Source organism: Stegodyphus dumicola, chromosome X2, assembly GCF_044657685.1.
Source record: "Stegodyphus dumicola isolate Sdum_Otavi_A_Nest chromosome X2, ASM4465768v1".
NCBI lineage: Eukaryota > Metazoa > Arthropoda > Arachnida > Araneae > Eresidae > Stegodyphus > Stegodyphus dumicola.
Window position 1 is genome coordinate 62,856,565 of NC_140781.1, and position 18,518 is coordinate 62,875,082.

The following is an 18,518-nucleotide window of genomic DNA, read 5'->3' on the forward strand; positions in this document are numbered from 1 at the left end:
TATCTTTACGTGGTCCACCGCAAACGGCATCCACGGAGCCACTCAACGCTCTCAAATTTGAAAGAGTTGGAATTCCTGAATCTAGCGCGTAAGGGCATCATTTGCCCTAGCGGTAGAGGATTCTGCTCACATGAAACGAAATCAAGTTCTGTCCCCAAAATCAAGCGGCCTCTTGCACCGCGCTTCTGATTCAGTACATAGATGTCCCCACGAACAAAGCCTCCGCCCAAGACACCGAAAACGCTGAACAACTGCGAGCTATAAACCACCGACAACCTACGATTGTCTAATTGTATCTTCCACTAGATGAGTCGTATTCATAATAAAAGCTGTGTGATGTGACAAATTTCTTAGTCTCTGAGTAGTCAAACCGTTCGTCTAGCGCAAGACCTAGTGTTATGGGCTTTTCATGATTTTCCCCCATGTGTAATGCCATTACGAGCCAATTTCCCTTTGAAATTTCTCCACTAATTCATCCTTTTCCTTAGGTGAACAGGCATCGCTTGCTTTAGCTTAGTCTTTTAACCAACCAGCCAAGAGTACACCTAAAATTATATTATCTCTTAATCACCTATATCAGCTACATTTATCTTCCAATGCAGACATGCGCTTATTCGTACATCTGCTTATATTCTTTATGCTTTTCACGATTAGCCATTTAGCAGTGTAAACAACTTTTTCTCTTCATAGAAAAAATGAGATATATATTCAGAATCAAGTATCCAAACCAGTCTTACTGATGTTGAAAGAAATATCAAATGAATAGGAACATTTACTGCTATATATTAGGATCCAGTCTGTTAACACATAAATACTAGAATTCATCTAATTTCAGATTCACGTGGGACTGTTAATTAATATTTCTCTTAAAGCACCAGAGCTGCGTTGAGCTTCGACTATTTTTATGCCCTACTTAAATTTTACAGTAGTCCAAATTAAATATAAGATCTTTTTCATATCTCTTAAATGAGAAATGATTTCTCTGTTGGGCAGTTTAACTTCACTGCCTGTTAGTGATATCGATGAAAAACGTTTCATTTTTAATACATGTTTTTTATAAAACTCCCATTCCTGGAAATAGTATTCTACGTTGTTGTGAAACTTTCTAATTAAGCATGTGAGAATCATATTTATAAATTTTAAATCCTTTTATTCTTCTTTCTTATTTTAAATAACCTTTAAAATCAACTGATAAAGACAAAACTCCGATAACTAGCAGCTAAGGCTACGGATTATGGACATCATGTGTAATAGAAAATAATGTTCTGTTTGAAGTAATAAAATTTCATCTGTCGATAACGTGTTAGATAATAATAATTTTTGCAGTAATCGCAAAAACAATCAATGGCAGGAGAAATTATTATTTCCGTGTAATTAGTATTGTAGTAGATTTTCGTCATTAACATACTGAAAATGCGTTATAAACTTCGCTTGATAATCTTGCCTTCTATGCGTAAGCATACTTTTTGTTGCCATCATCTAAAAAAATGTCTTCTTAATGATGCAAAGCGCTAATTTATATATGCAGTGTTTTATAACAAGCAGTATTCAAATTTAACTCCTGCTAGGATAAGCAAATTTGAATGTTACCTAGCTATCTCTCATTTTTGACGAATGTGTTCCTTAATATGCACATCGGATGTTTTGAAATTAATTATATCAGATAAAATTCATCTCTGATTTTAAAAGCGAAATATTGAGGGCTTTCAAAAAGTAATTAAAGAATAAATATTGAAAATCGAAAATTATGCTTCTTTGCGCAACAAGGTCTTTGCCAAATGAAGGTCCAACAAATATAACAGTCAGAGTCAAAAAACATAGTTTACTGCAAATAAAGGTTTTGGAAAATAGAAAATAAAATTAGGTTTTCACATCTAACGAGTCTCTATGGACATACTACATATTTCTATGAACATACTGGACTAAAAGCCCTGTTAAGTAGCTATGGAATTCTGGTATCTTCAATATTTATGCTTCGATAAGGGACTTGCATTATTTATCTGACAGCTTTTGAATAATTTTAATGTCTGATGCACGCATTTCCTTAATCTGGTTCTTCTTTCTTCAAGCTCTGATAATTTCTTAAGTAACTTTGCTGCGAATATTAGGAAAGTTATATTCTAGACTTATATGTTAAAATTTTCTTTTATTATTTCTTAGTTATCATAGTCAGTTACTTACTATTTTGCCTGAATCTTAAATACATAGATAATTTTGCGTTATGCACAATCTATACAGAGTTTTCATGTAGGTAACATAATGTATCAAAAACAAATTAGGTCGTAATTCCTCATTATATGTATAAAATATTTCAGTTTATAGAGATCAAAATATTGTTATTCAAATATATGTAACAGATTGATTTACATATATGATTCCAGCGAATTTGGACTCTAATAAAACGTCGTCAACATCGTCCTTTAGCATCGCAGTCGAAACAATGTACTTCTATCGTAATGGGGTCATGGTGATCTCTGGGCATACAACGTATGAAAACAAAATTTTCTCAAATATAATTATTCTGATAACAATAATAAATTTGTTTGCTGCTTACTATTGCTAAAATATACTATTAGCATAAAAATGTGATTTGTATGTTAAAAATAGCAGGCACAAATTCGGTATTAAAATAAAGTATCTAGAAATTAACGATTTAGTAGATTGCGCGGTAAAGGTTGAGGATTAAACGCGTTATAAATTTAATTCATATTTTTAGGTTTTATATTTTCTTGCTATTATAATACTGCAGCTCTGAAAATTTTCATTTGTCGTTATTTTTAACATTTTTGCCGTTGCTATCTTAAAAATTTATAACGGCTTTCTAACAAACTGACGTTTTGTTAAACATGAGTCAGTTACGCGAATAATTTATAATGCTATTATTAGCCATTGCAATCTTAATTAATCTTTATTGCAAATTTAATCATTTTTTTCAGTCGGGTTTCATGCAGATTGTGCCATTTTTTTAGCTTGTCATGAGGGAAAGGAAAGGGAAGCAAAACATGAGACTTGGAACGCAAAAAGTTCAAGAGAAACTAGCATCTACCTATCATCCAAAATTACGAACACACGTCAACTGTTTCCATTAGGGAAAAAAATACTCAACAAAATAATCTAAAAGCAAGCGGTGCACGGAGAAAAGAGCAACAAGTAAGCTTGGCAGTAATATCGAGGTGAAGAGGGGAGGGAAAAAAAAGGTCTCCAATAGCGGAAAGTGTGAGTTTAACACGTCTCTAAAAGCCTTGCTTCTGATTGCTTATCTTCAGAAGTGTCGCAAAGTGAAATTCGTCTAGCTTCGTTTTACAGTCGGCAACAGTTACCTTGGCATAAACGCTGCTTGCTTTTTCTCACTTTGGTGCGAAGTAACATGGCTGAACTTGTTGATAGGCAGCCAACATCGTGTGGAAATGTTGCATTATTAATAGTTGAAGCAAGACTGATAGACGCCGAGGATTACTGAGTCTCTAGGTAGGGTCATAAATTCTGATTTTTGTTGAACTGGAAGGGGATGAGTAACTTCAGGCTGAAAGAGAAATACAAAACCTTGCTGATGATTTTTCACCACCATTGCTCTGTATCAGGATCAAGAAACCATTTCTGAAGGAGAAGAAAATTCTCTCTGCAGTGTGAAATGACTGCCTTTAGATATTTTTTTTTTACTCTCTTTCCGTATCTTAATGCGCGTTCTTTTAGAAATGCTCCGAAGCATTCGCGAGTGAATTCTAAATGTTGGCTTTCATCCTTTCTTCCATCCATAATTTAAAACCTTGATTGCTCTACTTCGGTCATGTTGTTTCATCATTTCTCTAAATGAGTGAGGATTCCAGGTACCTGTTTCGGGGTTTGATAACAGTTACGCTCTGTATATCAATTTCGGAATGATTTATCTTGAGGATGCATTTTGATGCAAGCGAGCTGCGCGGGCGTACTGTAAATATCAGTCACTACATACGAAAGACAGTGATTACAGACTTTCACTTGCAAGCAATTTATGGGCTTCACATTATAGTAGTAAAACACATTCTGAACTTGCATGAAATGTGTTAAAAGACAATACATTTTATACATTGTCATCATTTACGTATGAATGATCTCTGTTTCCGGTTTGAGAATAGACAGCCTCATTTCCTTGCATGGTGAATATTTTATTTGGCATTCAGATATGTATCCACGCCATAACGTGCGCTGTAGACTATGTTAAACCACTGGAATCTTTTTCGTTTTAAATCTTTAAGGCAGTTTGGCTGTGCGAGAAATATTGGTGAAATCTCAATAACCCTTTAGTACTACATACAAAGTTTCTCTACTTCGATAAACACTGTCATATGATAACGCAAATTTCATTGCTTAAGAATATGATCTATAAAATAGAGAGAGAGAGAAATAACTGTAAACGTATTTCTCCTTTATTATGGATTAAGTTTAACTACCCATAAAATGGCATAAGTTATGTCATTGAAACTGCAGCGGTATTACAAACGTGAGAAAATTCCACGTCCTCGCTAAAGTGTGGGAAAAAACATGTTGTAGTTAATAAATAGAAAGAAAGGTTTTCAGTTTTTCAAAATAGTTTATGACAAATAAAAGTATGGAAGGGCCGAGATAGCTTGATAGAAAGTAAAAGGCTACACTTTAAAAATTACAATATACAATTAAATAAAATTAGATTTCATCAGTTAGTAGACAGATGTACATAAAGATTTCAAAATGTTTGCTTTCTTCAGTTAAAGTTATATAGACATAATTTCTTTAAATTAAGTAATTACTTATTTTAATAAGTCAGAAATTATGCCTTTAAGTACGTAAATAATGCCTCATTATATTAACTCATATGAATGGTACATCCTTCTAAGTCATATTTTTATTATAGCCATGTATTAATTAATAACAAGGATTAAGGTCTGGGCTGTATTAAGATCACTTGATATCACATTTTCTATGAATTTTGTTTCACTGCAAATTTTTCCTAAACCAAGTGTAGTTTACAGTCAAGGAAAAAGGCATCGATTCCTTTAGGCTAAATTTCATCTTGCATGAAAAAATATCGGCAAATCACACTCTGACTATTTTCGATTGTTTTCGGGTGAATTTTTTTCAATCGGTTTTTTTCGGGTAATATTTCGGGTGCGAATCTCTTTCCAGACTGCCCATATTGAATTTCAGTAGTAATACTGTGAATACACTTTCTGTGAATACAGTATTTGCGCCACCTGTAATTTTACGCCTATTTACTTAATTCTTTAAGACATAGTTTCTTTATAAAAGATTCTCATTTTTGACGAAAATTCTAAAGTGATATTCCTTTCACTACAAATTTCATTTGAACTTTACTTTTTCGTTTAAATCTTATGAAATTCATTTATTTCTTCTTGTTATTACAATTTTATTTTATTTTACTCATTACTATTATTAGAACTTGGTTTCAGCAATCCAATGCAAAACTGATAGTTCCCTCAGTATTCTTGAATAGCAAATTATTTTGCCTCTTCCGTAAAACGAAATAATGCTTCGTTTCCATGCTTTTTATAATGCTTCGTTTTCATGCTTTTTTCAAAGCTTCGTTATAATTCGTAACTCAAACCTAGTGACATAGTGTGAAAACAGATTTCAGTAATTTTATTAATTATTTTGCAAGCTGCAAACAAAGGTTAATTTACTCTTAAATGAATGAACATTTTAAAGATAGCAAGCAACAAGTTTTGATAATAATTAACTGCGCATGATATTTCATCATAAATAATCTCATACGCTAGTTCAGTTGATCAGTTATATATAACATTTTGGTTGTTCGACTTCTAAAACATTTCAGTTAAAATATTCGACTATTTTCTAATCGAATCTCTCTTAACAGTTTTGTTCTTTAAAAAATTATTATTTGTTATATTTCAAGGTAAGCCGCCCAGACGGTATAGTGGTTAAGGTGGCAGACTAAGGAGTTTTTTTTTTTTTTTTTTTTCTGAGTAAAGTTTAGTATCTGAAGTTGGAAGACCTTCCTTGTAAGTAGGATTTTATTCAATTAAAATAAAGGCAAAAGAAATAAGCAAGAAGAGATTTTGAACTAAGGTGGTAATTTTTTCCTTGTTGTACGGACAAGAAGGTCCTTTTTGGATAACACTGTTTATTATAAAGACTCTTTTTTTGGGGGGGGAAGGGGCTTGTTTGAACTTGACAGTTTTCAGAAAATATCGGCTGTTTAAATTTATACAAGCTATATACAAGTTATGTATACTTCTGTTTGAATTTCAGTAGATTATACAAAATAGGTTTTCTTATATTAGACCTTGGAGATTTCGAAAGTACTTTGATCGTTTCCTGAGCAAATGCTTTTCTTATTGTTTGTAACATAAATTATTTTATCATGTAAGCTGCGTAATTTATATAACGAATAGAATGTAAAAACAGCATAAGATAATGAAAGCACATGAATTTTCAAATTGAGCGGGATACCTTTAAATCCAAAGTTGAGGCTTCGAATCAACATAAACAGCAGAAAATTTAACTAGCAATAACTTTCTTTTATGCCTTATTTATTTCCCATCAGTCACTAGAAATCTTTTTTTTTTTTTCAGATTATTTAAAAGACGACAGGTCAAAAAGAGAAAACACACTTAGATTTTTTGTTTTAGTTCAGCCGTTTCGGTTAGCTTTTTGTAATAATTCACTTGTCTAATTAAACGCTTAACTTTTGCCCCAAATCTGTCTAAACAACTAAACAGAATACAGAGAAAGGAGATTATACGCATCGTATTTTTACACTAATGGTCTCTCTCACTAGGGTTTAGAATAGTTAAAATGTCACCCCAAATATCACTCAGGCTTTGAACATTATCCACAAATTTAGTATCCACCAGAAGAATAAAAAAGAAAGTTTTTGCAACATTTGGCTGTAAGTGGACACTATAAAAACAAGTCGTGGAAGCTCGTCTTGCTGGAGTCCCAGTTGGCTGCATGCCCAGCCATCAGTGGTACTTTACTTCACAAAGAAATAGCGAATGAAAAAAAGAAATCCTAAATCTTCTGCCAGATGCGTCGTTAATAGTACCTGAAAAGATCGATAGGACACACGTGAAGCCAAACATCTATCATCGGAGGCCAAACTAAAACAGCGGTACTGAGGATCTAGATCGGAGTGTCGTAATGCGCAAGTCTCCTCTGCCTTCTTTTGTTGTAGAAAAAATAAATAGGTTCATTGTCCCGAAAAATAAGGCTAAAATGTTTTCCATTTAAGAAGTATAAGAAGTCAGACAACTAGTATTTGCGATTAGTCAACTAGTATTTGCGATTAGCCATGAATGATCGTTAACATGTTAACATTTAAAATGCTAGTTCTAAAATATTTTCCAGAATATTAGATCCTATACAGACTTTTAATGATGAACATTTTCTTAGCAGCAGTTTATCGCACTTTGTATGGGGGAACGTTTCTACCTGCTCAATTTTTGCTTTAAAATGTAGCCACTAACAATAGACAATATTTTTAGTTGCAAGTAAAGTGACCGCAGGAAAAAGTTTGGTACATTTTCAGCTAGCCTTTGATTATATCTATTCAGTGTTTAATATAAGTTTATAAGTTAAATCATCTTTGTTTTAAAATTAAAGGAAAATAAAACTACGCTTCGAGGTTACCTACCTAATTCGAGGTAATTAGGAGCATAACTTGTTCAAAATCCTGCATCTATTAAGTTTCGGCACCAAATATTGCATTTATATACACATTTTAGTTTCGTTGTTATACATGCAATTGTTCTAAACGTAAGCATTTCATTCTTACAATTTTGTGTCGCCAGATTCAAAATTTAAATCAAACTTCGAGAGTAAGAAAATCGTGAATGACGTCACGAACAACACTGTCTTTCGAGATGCCGGAACACTATATATTTACTTTATGTAGCTTATATGAGAAAATGCCTTGAGAGATATGCTAAGTAAAGACTTTAAAATCGTACATAAATTGATTAGTTCATAAAGTCTCTTTCTCTTAGGGAGTATACACTACAGACTTTAAAAAGACTATTGAAGAATTATATTCTAGCCTTGTCAAACAAAACAGAGTCAGAAGAAGAGTGTACAAGACCTTTTTACTCGAACACAAAATTAACAATTACCCAACTTGGGTTTACACAAGCCAAGCTCTTCTGGCTTAATAGAAATACGTTACGTTGAACAATTTCAAATGTGGTAGATTAGTCTAACGGCTCACAGAATAATTTAACGAGAATTAAAGGCTATGGCTTTTAGAAAACCGGTGAGACAAAGTGAAATGGCTAGAAGTACTCAACGTCACAGAATCAAATAACTAATAATCGCGTCACAGCGTGGTCTGGAATAGGTAGACACACTCTAAAACTAACTTTCGAAACTCTTGCTTAAAAGCACTTCTTTCTACTGTAGAGACATTAGGATTTTTGGAAGCAGGCAAGATGAAAAATGAGCATTCACCTTCGCCGGGAATCGAACCATGGACTTCTGGAATATGGACCCAGCGTGCAGAACCCCTACACCACGAAGGCACGCTAGGAAGGCGGGAGAAATACCTTATATATTCCCCCTTTTAAAGGGCGACTGGGGTTTTTAAGGGACCCAATTGCCAAATCCTGGGTGAGGGGAATCATCATCCAACACTCTTTTAGTTCGGGCGCCACTGTAGAGATATTAGGTATTTTTGGAAAAGCCGGAGAGATGAAAAATTAACAACGCCTTCGCCGGGAATCGAACCACGGACCTCTGAAATACTGGCCCAGTGTGCAAAACCACTACACCACGAAGGCACGCTAGGAAACTGGGAGAAATACCTTATACTACCTTAATCCGAAAAAACGCTCGCTATCTCATTTACATTCTGGCATGAAAAGCGTGGGTGAAAAGAAAGTGATAGGAAAGTACTAAAAATTAACTGTTATTTAAAAATAGATAAACCTCACAAGTTACACAAAAGATGAAAATGTAATTCTGTGAAATGCTAAGGGGAATAACAATAAGGGAAAAAAAGTAGATTAAAATAGGACAAAAATTTCTTGTAATTCAAGTCTCCAAATAACGATAGCATTAAAAAAAACTAGATATTAAAATAGAGCCTGGAGAAATCACTAATGTGATTAAAGAAACTGTGGACAGTGAAATCAGTCATCTGTTTTTCGTTTTGAAGCAGAGCACATGTATAATTTTATCAGCTTTGTTTATGAATTTTCATTTATATTCCATTAAATTCATTTCCTAAAGAAGTGAATTAAGCGAAATAGTTAAGCCTCCGCAGCTTAGCTCTAGAAGGGTGATCTCAAAACATTTTCTTCCGGAGAACCCGTAAAGTTTTTTTACAGAATGTTTACCATTCTCAGAAAACAAAAAATTGAAAATATATTATACTGTTTATTTGAAAAATGAAAAGAAAACCACTATTTCATGAAGACTTTTTATTGAAATACGTATTTGATCACAAGTTTCGTAAGCGTAATTATTAACGTATTGCATTAATTTATTATGTACGTTTAATGCCTGAGATCTATTACTTTTTTTTAACTCAAAATGTCAAACTCTGTCTTTACTGACGTTACCTGTAACAGTGCATTTCGGATTCCATACACAATCTGTTTTTGTATTTGGTTCATTTTATCCTTAGGTTGAAAATTATTTTAAGTAAGCAGCACTGAAAGGCATTATAGCTTTGTTAGAAATTCCAGATATCCTGCCTGAATTTGTTACTGAAAATGGGCAAGGGGTTTTCTAATTAGTGTTTAATTTTTTATGTTCAGTCTGATTAAATGTCATTTAATTGTTTCTCTTTCCTTCACTGTATGCCATCTGATTTATTATAATTCTGAAATGGATATTTAATCTGTCATACGTCTGAATTTCTATCGAAAAATATTTTTTTCAATTGACAAACGCGTTGTAATGTACACTTTTTAAGAGCGTTACTCAAATATAGTTCATTCTCCATTACAAAAGCATTCATTTTACAAAAAACTGTATATTGTTACGAATGTACAGGCACAGTAAGATGGCTTCACCGCAGAGCAGTTTTAGGGTTACCATAAAATGGCAAGGGAAGGCAAGGTTGCCGCATTTGGCGAGAAATCGCCCATTTGGCAACAAAATTGGCGATATGCCATGGACGGATGGAGAACCTTCTGGAACGAATTCTTACCGGTTTAGCCCAGAATGTTTTCGAACACCAGTCAAAAGTATATAAACCCTGCTGGTACGCGGAGAATGAGTTAGTATCGAGAGAGTGTCTCGTCGAGAGTGCGAGACAGTTAGTCCAAGCGAGTCAATCCCTGCGAAGTGGATCGAGTTGACAGCCGGGCAGCGAGTGCCGAGTGGGTCATCGAGTGCATCGAAGAGTCTCTTAGTGTATCGCGGTTAGTGCATCGTCTAGAGAGTGTGTTAAGCTCTGGCAACGACTGAACCGAAGAGTCGGGAGCTGTGCTCTGTGTGTCGTCGAGTGCATCGCGAGTTGTAGCGTGCAGAGTCTCGAGAGTACGTGGAGTTCCGAGAACGACCGAGCAAAGTCAGGAGCTGTACTCTGATGCTTTGCAGTGAAGCTGTCTCCACCGTTATTGCCTGACAGTGTGAAGACTGTGTCGCTAATTGTTCCAGAGAGTGTATAGTAGATCTTCGACGACGGTAAAACGTGACTTTGGAGCTGTCCCGATTAATACCGGCCAATAAAGTGTGTTTCGATACGTCAGCAAGTACTGGCCTCATTATTCACTACAAATCCACACGAACCCCGTACGAACGTGAAGAAAGAAAATAACCTAACAACTGGTGTCAGGAAAAAAAAAACGCAACAATATAAATATACTTGACATATGGTGATCCAATATCTAGTCTTAAGAGTAATGCATTAAATTTCTCATTAATTTTAATAATATGCATCTTAAGTTCAGCATGTATTAACTTCATTTTAAACGAAAACTGTCCTCTAAATAGGCCACCAATTGCAATTACAATTCACCACGTAATTTTTGAGCCTAATCATGTTTATCTTCTTTTTAAAAACGTTCTAAGCTAATGTTTTAACTCAAAAGAAAAAATAAATAAATAAAAGGCTCGAAAACTGTTGCTCGAGACAACCATCGCACTTCTTGAAAGAAAGTAAAAAATATTGAATTTAATATAAAACTCATAATCTTTATAACACCGTCTAGAACTTCCTTTAATGCATTTGGTGTTCGTTTTGTTGGTGTTGTCTAAGTTGCCATAAGCCACATTTTCATTATTGCAAAGAATGCAATAAAGAAAATGTGTAATGTGAGGGCAGTTGCAATTTTTCCTGGTACAACGCTGATTTTTCCTTATTCTGTTCGTGGACACAGACATGCACGCACTCTCACGCAAATAGGCAGGCGAATGATTCTTTTCTGTTGCGCCCCAACTTGCTTTATCTTTGACTGAGCAGGGTTTTACTCATAAAAACAGATATCCTTCATTATTTTAAGCAACAATAATAACTGAAATAAAAAATATTATTTAATTATTTATTTCAGATGCTTAACTTTGCGCTCCACATAGCACTAAGAAATTCTTTCAAATTTTGCTTTTGTCTTGGAGACTCCCTGCTGGAATTGTATCGAACTGCAGGGTTCCGTAGAAGGATTAGAACTAAATTTTTCTTCTAATTTATATCTAATATTATTTTTATTTTTACTAGCGGTTGTTCAAACTGATTGATTTACCCTTTGTGAGAGATATGCATTGCATTAAATAAATTTTCTTACTTATGTATAAATCTTTCAATATAGGTAAAATATATACATAAAAATATCTTTATATTTGTATATATGCAAGAAATGTGCTTTATTTTTATATGTGCCATTTATTCAGTAAGGCAAAGGTTTTCTATTATATTTTTGTAGCAAGTTAAAGTTATTTACTGTTTTTTAACTATGAGATATTTTTAAAGTTTTTTTAGCATAGGATGTATTAAAATAAGACTTTATTAAAATTGTATTAAAATAAAAACTATGTAGAGTTCGAAACGTAAGTTCAGTGTTTGACTAAAGTTTCGCATATAATAGGGTGATTCAAAAATTCATTTGTTCTGCATTTTAAAGAAATTTTAACATTTTATTACACATAGGGTCATTATGTTTTAAACATTATATTTTACGTAATAATTACTTTAATGAAAATATTAATAAAGTCATGCTGTATAATTTATTTTAATGGCTACATTTTATTATAATACCTCTAAATCTATAAAAATATATTTCCTTTATTTCTACAGGTAAAGATCTGGTTCCAGAATAGACGAACAAAATGGAAGAAACAGGAAGGCATTTCGAACGCGGAAGCTGCTGAACATAAACACACGCCTGAGAAGTCTTCAAATAACGCTGGAAAAGCAAAGAGTAGCAAATCTTCGAAAAATTCCAACAAAAGTAACTTTACCGGTGTCACTCCTTCAAACCCTGATTCTGCAGCGACAGTTGTCAGTAACAGTGTTTCAGAAGTACTGCCGTTGACCAATGGTAAAATTTCTCGAGGGGAACTCAGTAATGGATTGTCAATAGACCCTATGGACCTAGAATCAAATCCTATCTCAAGTGAAAATTGTAACAAATCAGCCATCCCTCGAATACCCAAAGAAATGTTGGCATTCAAGGTAGACGCCCAAGATACAGAAAGAGCTGCTTCTGCTCCTCTGGAGTCTTCGAACAGTCCTATACAAGCTAGAAGCGGAGAGCTAGTCCACTATCCTTATTCCTACGAAGCAAAATCTGAACCTAGTTCCCCAATTCAACAAACTAACTCATCTGTGAATTGTCGTGAGCCTTTCCCTGTTAAGAACTGTACCGAAGAAGATTCACCGAAACATTACTGATAGGTAAAGGAAGGATAAAGGAGTCGAGTCAAACTGTTATTGTTTAACACTACAATTAAAAAGGGAGAAGTTTTGAGAAAAGCTGAACTTGGATCGTTCTTTATGCTAAATGGACTGTGCTTTCCTCTTAACATCATTGCTTGATGTGAGACCAACAATCACTTTCCGGGTGTAAAAAGATTGTATATTGGAGCAATTCATTTGTGTGATGAACAGGTCTAAGCTAGACTTAGGAAAACCTTTCTTTGTTCCATCAGTCATTTTCTGTTATTTGGGTAAATAGTTTCTTTTAAAAGATATTATTTATGCAATACTTCTTTCATACGAGATAATCTGAGTTGTATTGAAGTTAAATATGCTTTTAACGCAGAAGAAGGATCATCTTCAAAAACTTCTAATATATTTATGCTTTCAGGCTATTTTATTTTGATATGTAAATTATTAATGTATTGTATTTCTTGCTAGTGAAAGTCTTATAAAGTGAATTCGTAACTGTATTTAAGGAATTCAAAATTCAAAGAACAAAACTGTCATAATCAGATCAAAATGTATTTTGTACTTTAGAGAGGAAAATTCATCTATGTTGTTCAATTTGAATACTGAAATATATAAGAGATTTTACTGAGTGTACTCACTGTTTTGAAATCAAAATTTGATAATTTCATCATTTATATCACTCGTCGTTTTAAACCCATCATCAAACAGTGCTGTATAATGAGCTTTTCGATTTTAATTTCGTATTTCGCCAAAATGACTGAGCAAGATTTCATGACAATGTATAATTTTCTCCTCATATCGCCCCAATTAAATGAGAAAAAAAAGAAGTTATATAGATATAGCATATATTTCTATCTTTTTAAAAGAAGACATGAACTTTATGTGTATAATGTGTTAGAGTTTTAGCTGTTCCAGCCAGGATCTTTTGCCTTAAAAATACTGTCACTGATTGTTCTGATACCAGTGCTGTTGTTTAGGGTGTTTACCCATTATATGGCTCCTTTGTTTCTGTGTTGCATGTTTGTGCCGTCGCAAAGAATAAAAACTATTGTAGACATATTTGTTAATGTCTTCTTTAAAAAATAAGCAGTGCAGAAAATTTTTTTCACAATTTATTTTGTCAGAATTTTAAAAACAAATACACAGCATTTTCTATTCCTTTTAATAATTAATTTTAACTTCTAACTATTAATTTTAATGATAAATAATGATTCCAAGGAGACAATTTAAGTATTATATATGATGGAAGTACCTGAGGAAAATAACTTTGTAGTAAATAAATGATTTTAATTGTAAATAATTGAAGAATGTCTAAGTAATAATTCGCAACACCTTATGTTTTGAGTGTAGTTTCATTGTATCTCAACCCAACTTTATCAAAATAGAAGTTGTAGTGTTTGCTTAAAAGAGAGCTGTATTTGAGCCTATTTTATTTTGCGCAACTGGCTTATGTTCTTTCCATCTAACGACATTTCCTGAGAATGGAGGGCGGAACATGTGAAATACCGTTACGGAAGATATTTTCACAACATTTTGCACCAAAGAGGGAAAAAAGTGTTCAGGGAAATTAAATAATATCATCGCCTTTAAATTTACTTTTCCAATATTATCCAGAATCCAATATGTTAATGTAATCTTCAGCTTCTGAAACTGTTTGAAAAAAATGCCAAATTTGTAGCAAATAAATCAATTTTTTTTTGTGGTCTACAGTTTAAAAAAGCTCGTAAATTAGAATCTTGGGAACTATGTGGATTAAAAATATTAATGTAGCACTCGAATTAAAAGGTAGACTTTAGTAAAAGAATACAAAGTGACGTCAGAAGGGGATGAATGACATTTCTCAGCAAATATGAATTCGTGAGAAGAGCTAGAGGTTAAAGTAATAATGCATCCCCACAAAATATCCCATGCATTACTCAAACGTTTCAAGTTAAGAGAAAGTGTAGACAGTGATCCACCTGCTCTCCTGTCTTAACTTCGCATATATTCATGGAATTGAGCGTACTTGTGCTATCTTATGTCATCCGTCATGTCGAGGGACAAACGCTTAATTATGCATCTCAGCAATGGACCGTGGAACATTAAACTGCCCGTCTGATCGGATATCGTCAAACTCTGTTAAGACATTTGCACTTGTCTCTTCTCGGTCCACAATAGACAAAAATTGAACTATTATCGTTATTTTTCACGTATTGATTCCAGTTTTAAATAACACATATATTATTTATATTTATTTAAAGTAAATCCCCTTAATCTGTGATTAAATAAATGTGGTTTTATGCATTACACGCATATAACATTATAATAATATAAATAATCGCATGTAAATAACTTATATAATTATCGCTTCGTCTGAAAAGAACTAGAATAGTCTTAAAAAGGTTTGAAAACAACATTTTTATTAAGTCAGAACTGGAACATAAATGCAAAACTCGTGCTTACAAATCAGCCAATCACTTGCAACGATGTAACTTAAAGTAACAGTAAGTTCAAATTTAAGATTAAGCTAGTAGTCAAAGACTACATAATTCAGTTTAACGCGAAATTGACTGACAGATCTGGCAGGCGTAAATGTCGGTACTATAAATGCAAAGCCGAAGAATGAAATTCTATCGGAGTTAGCAAAAAAACCAGGTAACGTGGCTTCACTCTGTCTTTGAAACCAAAAATCTCGGCTTAATTACCGTAAGCTAATTTGCATTTTGGTAGGGAAATGGAAGGAAGAATTGACAGTAAAGATCCAAATCATAACTGGTTAGATTAACATAATGGAACGTTATAAACTAAAACCATACTTTAAAAAAAATAAGACTTAGAATATGAATAAAAGTTTTGAAAAAAATGGTTTATTAGATGTGTGCATTATATTATTTTTGTATTTTCATTATTTTTAATTTTTCAAATATAGATAAGTTTTTAGAAACAAAATCACATATTCTAACTGCACATAAGTTCACTTTAAGTAATGTGATGATTCCATTTGTGTATAAAAGCAATAGTTTTATTAGTTGGCATAAAATTGCTTAACTAATCTCTTAACACTCCTCGTTCGAGAATATTCAACCTGTTTATTTTTTTATACTAGAAGGTAAGGAGGTAAGTTTTTATACTAGAAGGTGAATTCCACTAGGAAGGTAAGGAAATGGAAAAGTCAGTAATATTGATCGATAATAGTTTTTTTGTACTAGTTGCTTAAAAAATTTATATATTAAAAAATATCATTGATTTTAAAATACATTAAATAATTGTGTACTTTTGCCTTATATTTATTTTATACAAAATCTTCCTTGCTATATGTTACAGCTTTATATCGACTCCCAGTCGATCCCTTGGCCATCGTTGACCTCCTTTTAAAATTTCATAGACCCCCTAAGGGGTCGATACCAACCTCTTGGAAACCTCTGATTTAGAGGCTTTACAGACAAAACACACAAACCTAGACTTAGAGAGTCTGAACAAAATTTCATCATAAATATCAGTGTAGAGAGCGTAAGCTTCTGTACTAGCCAAAGAAGCTTTTGATATATGCCTTGTATGGTTTTTATTTTATTTTGTTAATAGTTATTTTTATTTTGGAACAAGCCTTTCCTTTAACTTTTTAACTTCTCGCCTACGATTTCCTACCAGAATAACTTTTCAGTATTAAGTTTTATGCAAATAAGGTAGAAATTAGTATTTAAGGTAAGGTCTGAGTTACTTCAGTAGGCGATCGTATTCTCCCTTTCAGCCACGCTGTTGCCATTATTAAAGCTTACTATTCTACGGCCGTACTTAATACGTACTTGCTATTATACGCCGGTGATCCTTCATTAAGGGCCAACATGCGAGTTGGATTCTGTGCAGCTTCGGCTGAGTAAATTTAACCAGCATTAGTTTAGTTTTATATTTTCTATTTTGAGTTAAAGCCCAAGTAGAGACTTCTTGTACACCCAAGAGGGGCCATCTGTAATGTTATTTTGAGTTGGCATAAATGGTATTTTACCCCTTCTCCGTAGCTGTTACTTACGCACAAGAGCTCAGCGAATAGTCGCTGCATAGTTCTACCAGTATTCTAGCTGCTATAGAACTCTATTTTAGCTAGGATATTAAAGTGTAACAACAAACGTTCCCGAAAAGCTGCATTTTAAATGAGTGATGATAACAATTCCCTCAGAAAGCGTCCACAGTTTGGCTTTGATTTAGAATAAAACCGAATCAAACGTTAGAACCATATGCATGCCGTTATTAAATTTTCAAAAGCTGAAATTTTGATAATATAAAACACAGAAATTCATTTTAAAAATTACAATTTTTAACATTTTACATTTTCAGTTTAAAAAAAATAAAACTTGTGCAGAGAACTTCTATCCTACTTGGTTTTAATTTTTAACGTACAAAATATATTAGTACTACAATGAAAAGATATTGATTTTAGTTAAATAAAGCTTTTTGCCAAGAAAAAGAAGAATATTCCTTCGGTCAAAAAATACCATTATTTGTATAAGCAGGTGATATAAAAATATCCTGAAAGTTTTAAACTAGTATTGCCATTGGTGAAGATTTGATATGAAATATATGAGTAAGGTAATGGTGCAGATTAAGTAAAATTCAAACTATTAATGCAGAATCGAATCATAAGGAAGACCACATCTTACAATTCATCTTAGCTTATCTGTCGGAATTTTCATTTATCAGAAAGTTTTCAGTTATAATAATTATCGAATAATTTTCAGTTGTCATTATAAGACTGTATCACAACCTTCTTTTGGTCAGGCAAATCTGCATGGCTTAGAGAAGTTCTCCCCTCTTTATTCCTCGTCACTATGGGCACAAGTTTAGTCCAATGAACTTTGGAGCAAATATTGAGTAATTTTTATTGTTGCCCTTTATAATAAACAGATTTGAAAGGAAGGAGTCCTGTTTAAGTCGACATGGAGGTCGTTTACAACCAAATAACTGCGGGCATTTAAAAAAAAAAAAACTCCTCGGAATAGATTGTTCAAGGTAAGTTTTATGTATGAACTTAAAACTTGGAACTCCTTCAAATCTGTAACCAGCTATGAATTGTTGCTTAAATCCCTAATACATTTCCTGAGGAATATGGAGAAGAGTATGAAATTATGTGCAAAGCGCTGGATTGCTCTGGTGCGAAAGTATGTTGTCGAACTAGAGAAGCTAGGGAGGAAAAAAAATAAGTGTCCCTAAAAATTATACACAGTTGCTACTCAACTATATTCGTTGGTAGAATCAGTCCAACTCCATACATATATACAGACATAAAAAAACGATAAACTATACAAAAAACATGATAAGTATGAGCATAATTTAATTTACCAACCATACTTACGTATTTTCCCGTTTCTCATGAAAGTTGGCTCCCCGGTGGCCGTGAAAAATAGCGGAGGTGCACCAAATTTACGCTAATCATTCCGACAGCATTTTGAAGGAACATATTTAGTTGTGTTGTCACAGGCAACTCAATATGTTGTTATGTAATCAAAAGATTAAATCTCTAATCTCTAAAAAACCCTAATGGCATTTAAAAAAAGCTACAAAATAGTGATCTTCTTTGTGAACTCGGCTCCACACAAATTCGGAGCCCACCAGCAGCCGAGCTTTCCGATTTGGATTCGAATACAGGCGAACGGGATGCATATTTCACAAGTGCACATTTGTGTAGCCACCGAGGGAGTGGCTTCTAGGATGGACCAATTGA

General features: G+C 33.3%; 1 protein-coding gene across 1 annotated transcript in view; it reads left to right on the plus strand.

The window, feature by feature from the left end:
* Positions 1 to 13,880, plus strand: part of LOC118181101 (uncharacterized) — a 293,578-nt gene extending 279,698 nt beyond the window's left edge. Inside the window, exon 3 of the mRNA XM_035350180.2 lies at positions 12,230 to 13,880. Coding sequence (XP_035206071.2) covers positions 12,230 to 12,826 — 597 coding nt within the window. The 3' untranslated portion in view covers positions 12,827 to 13,880. The remainder of the gene's footprint in view (positions 1 to 12,229) is intronic.
* Positions 13,881 to 18,518: the final 4,638 nt, after the last annotated feature.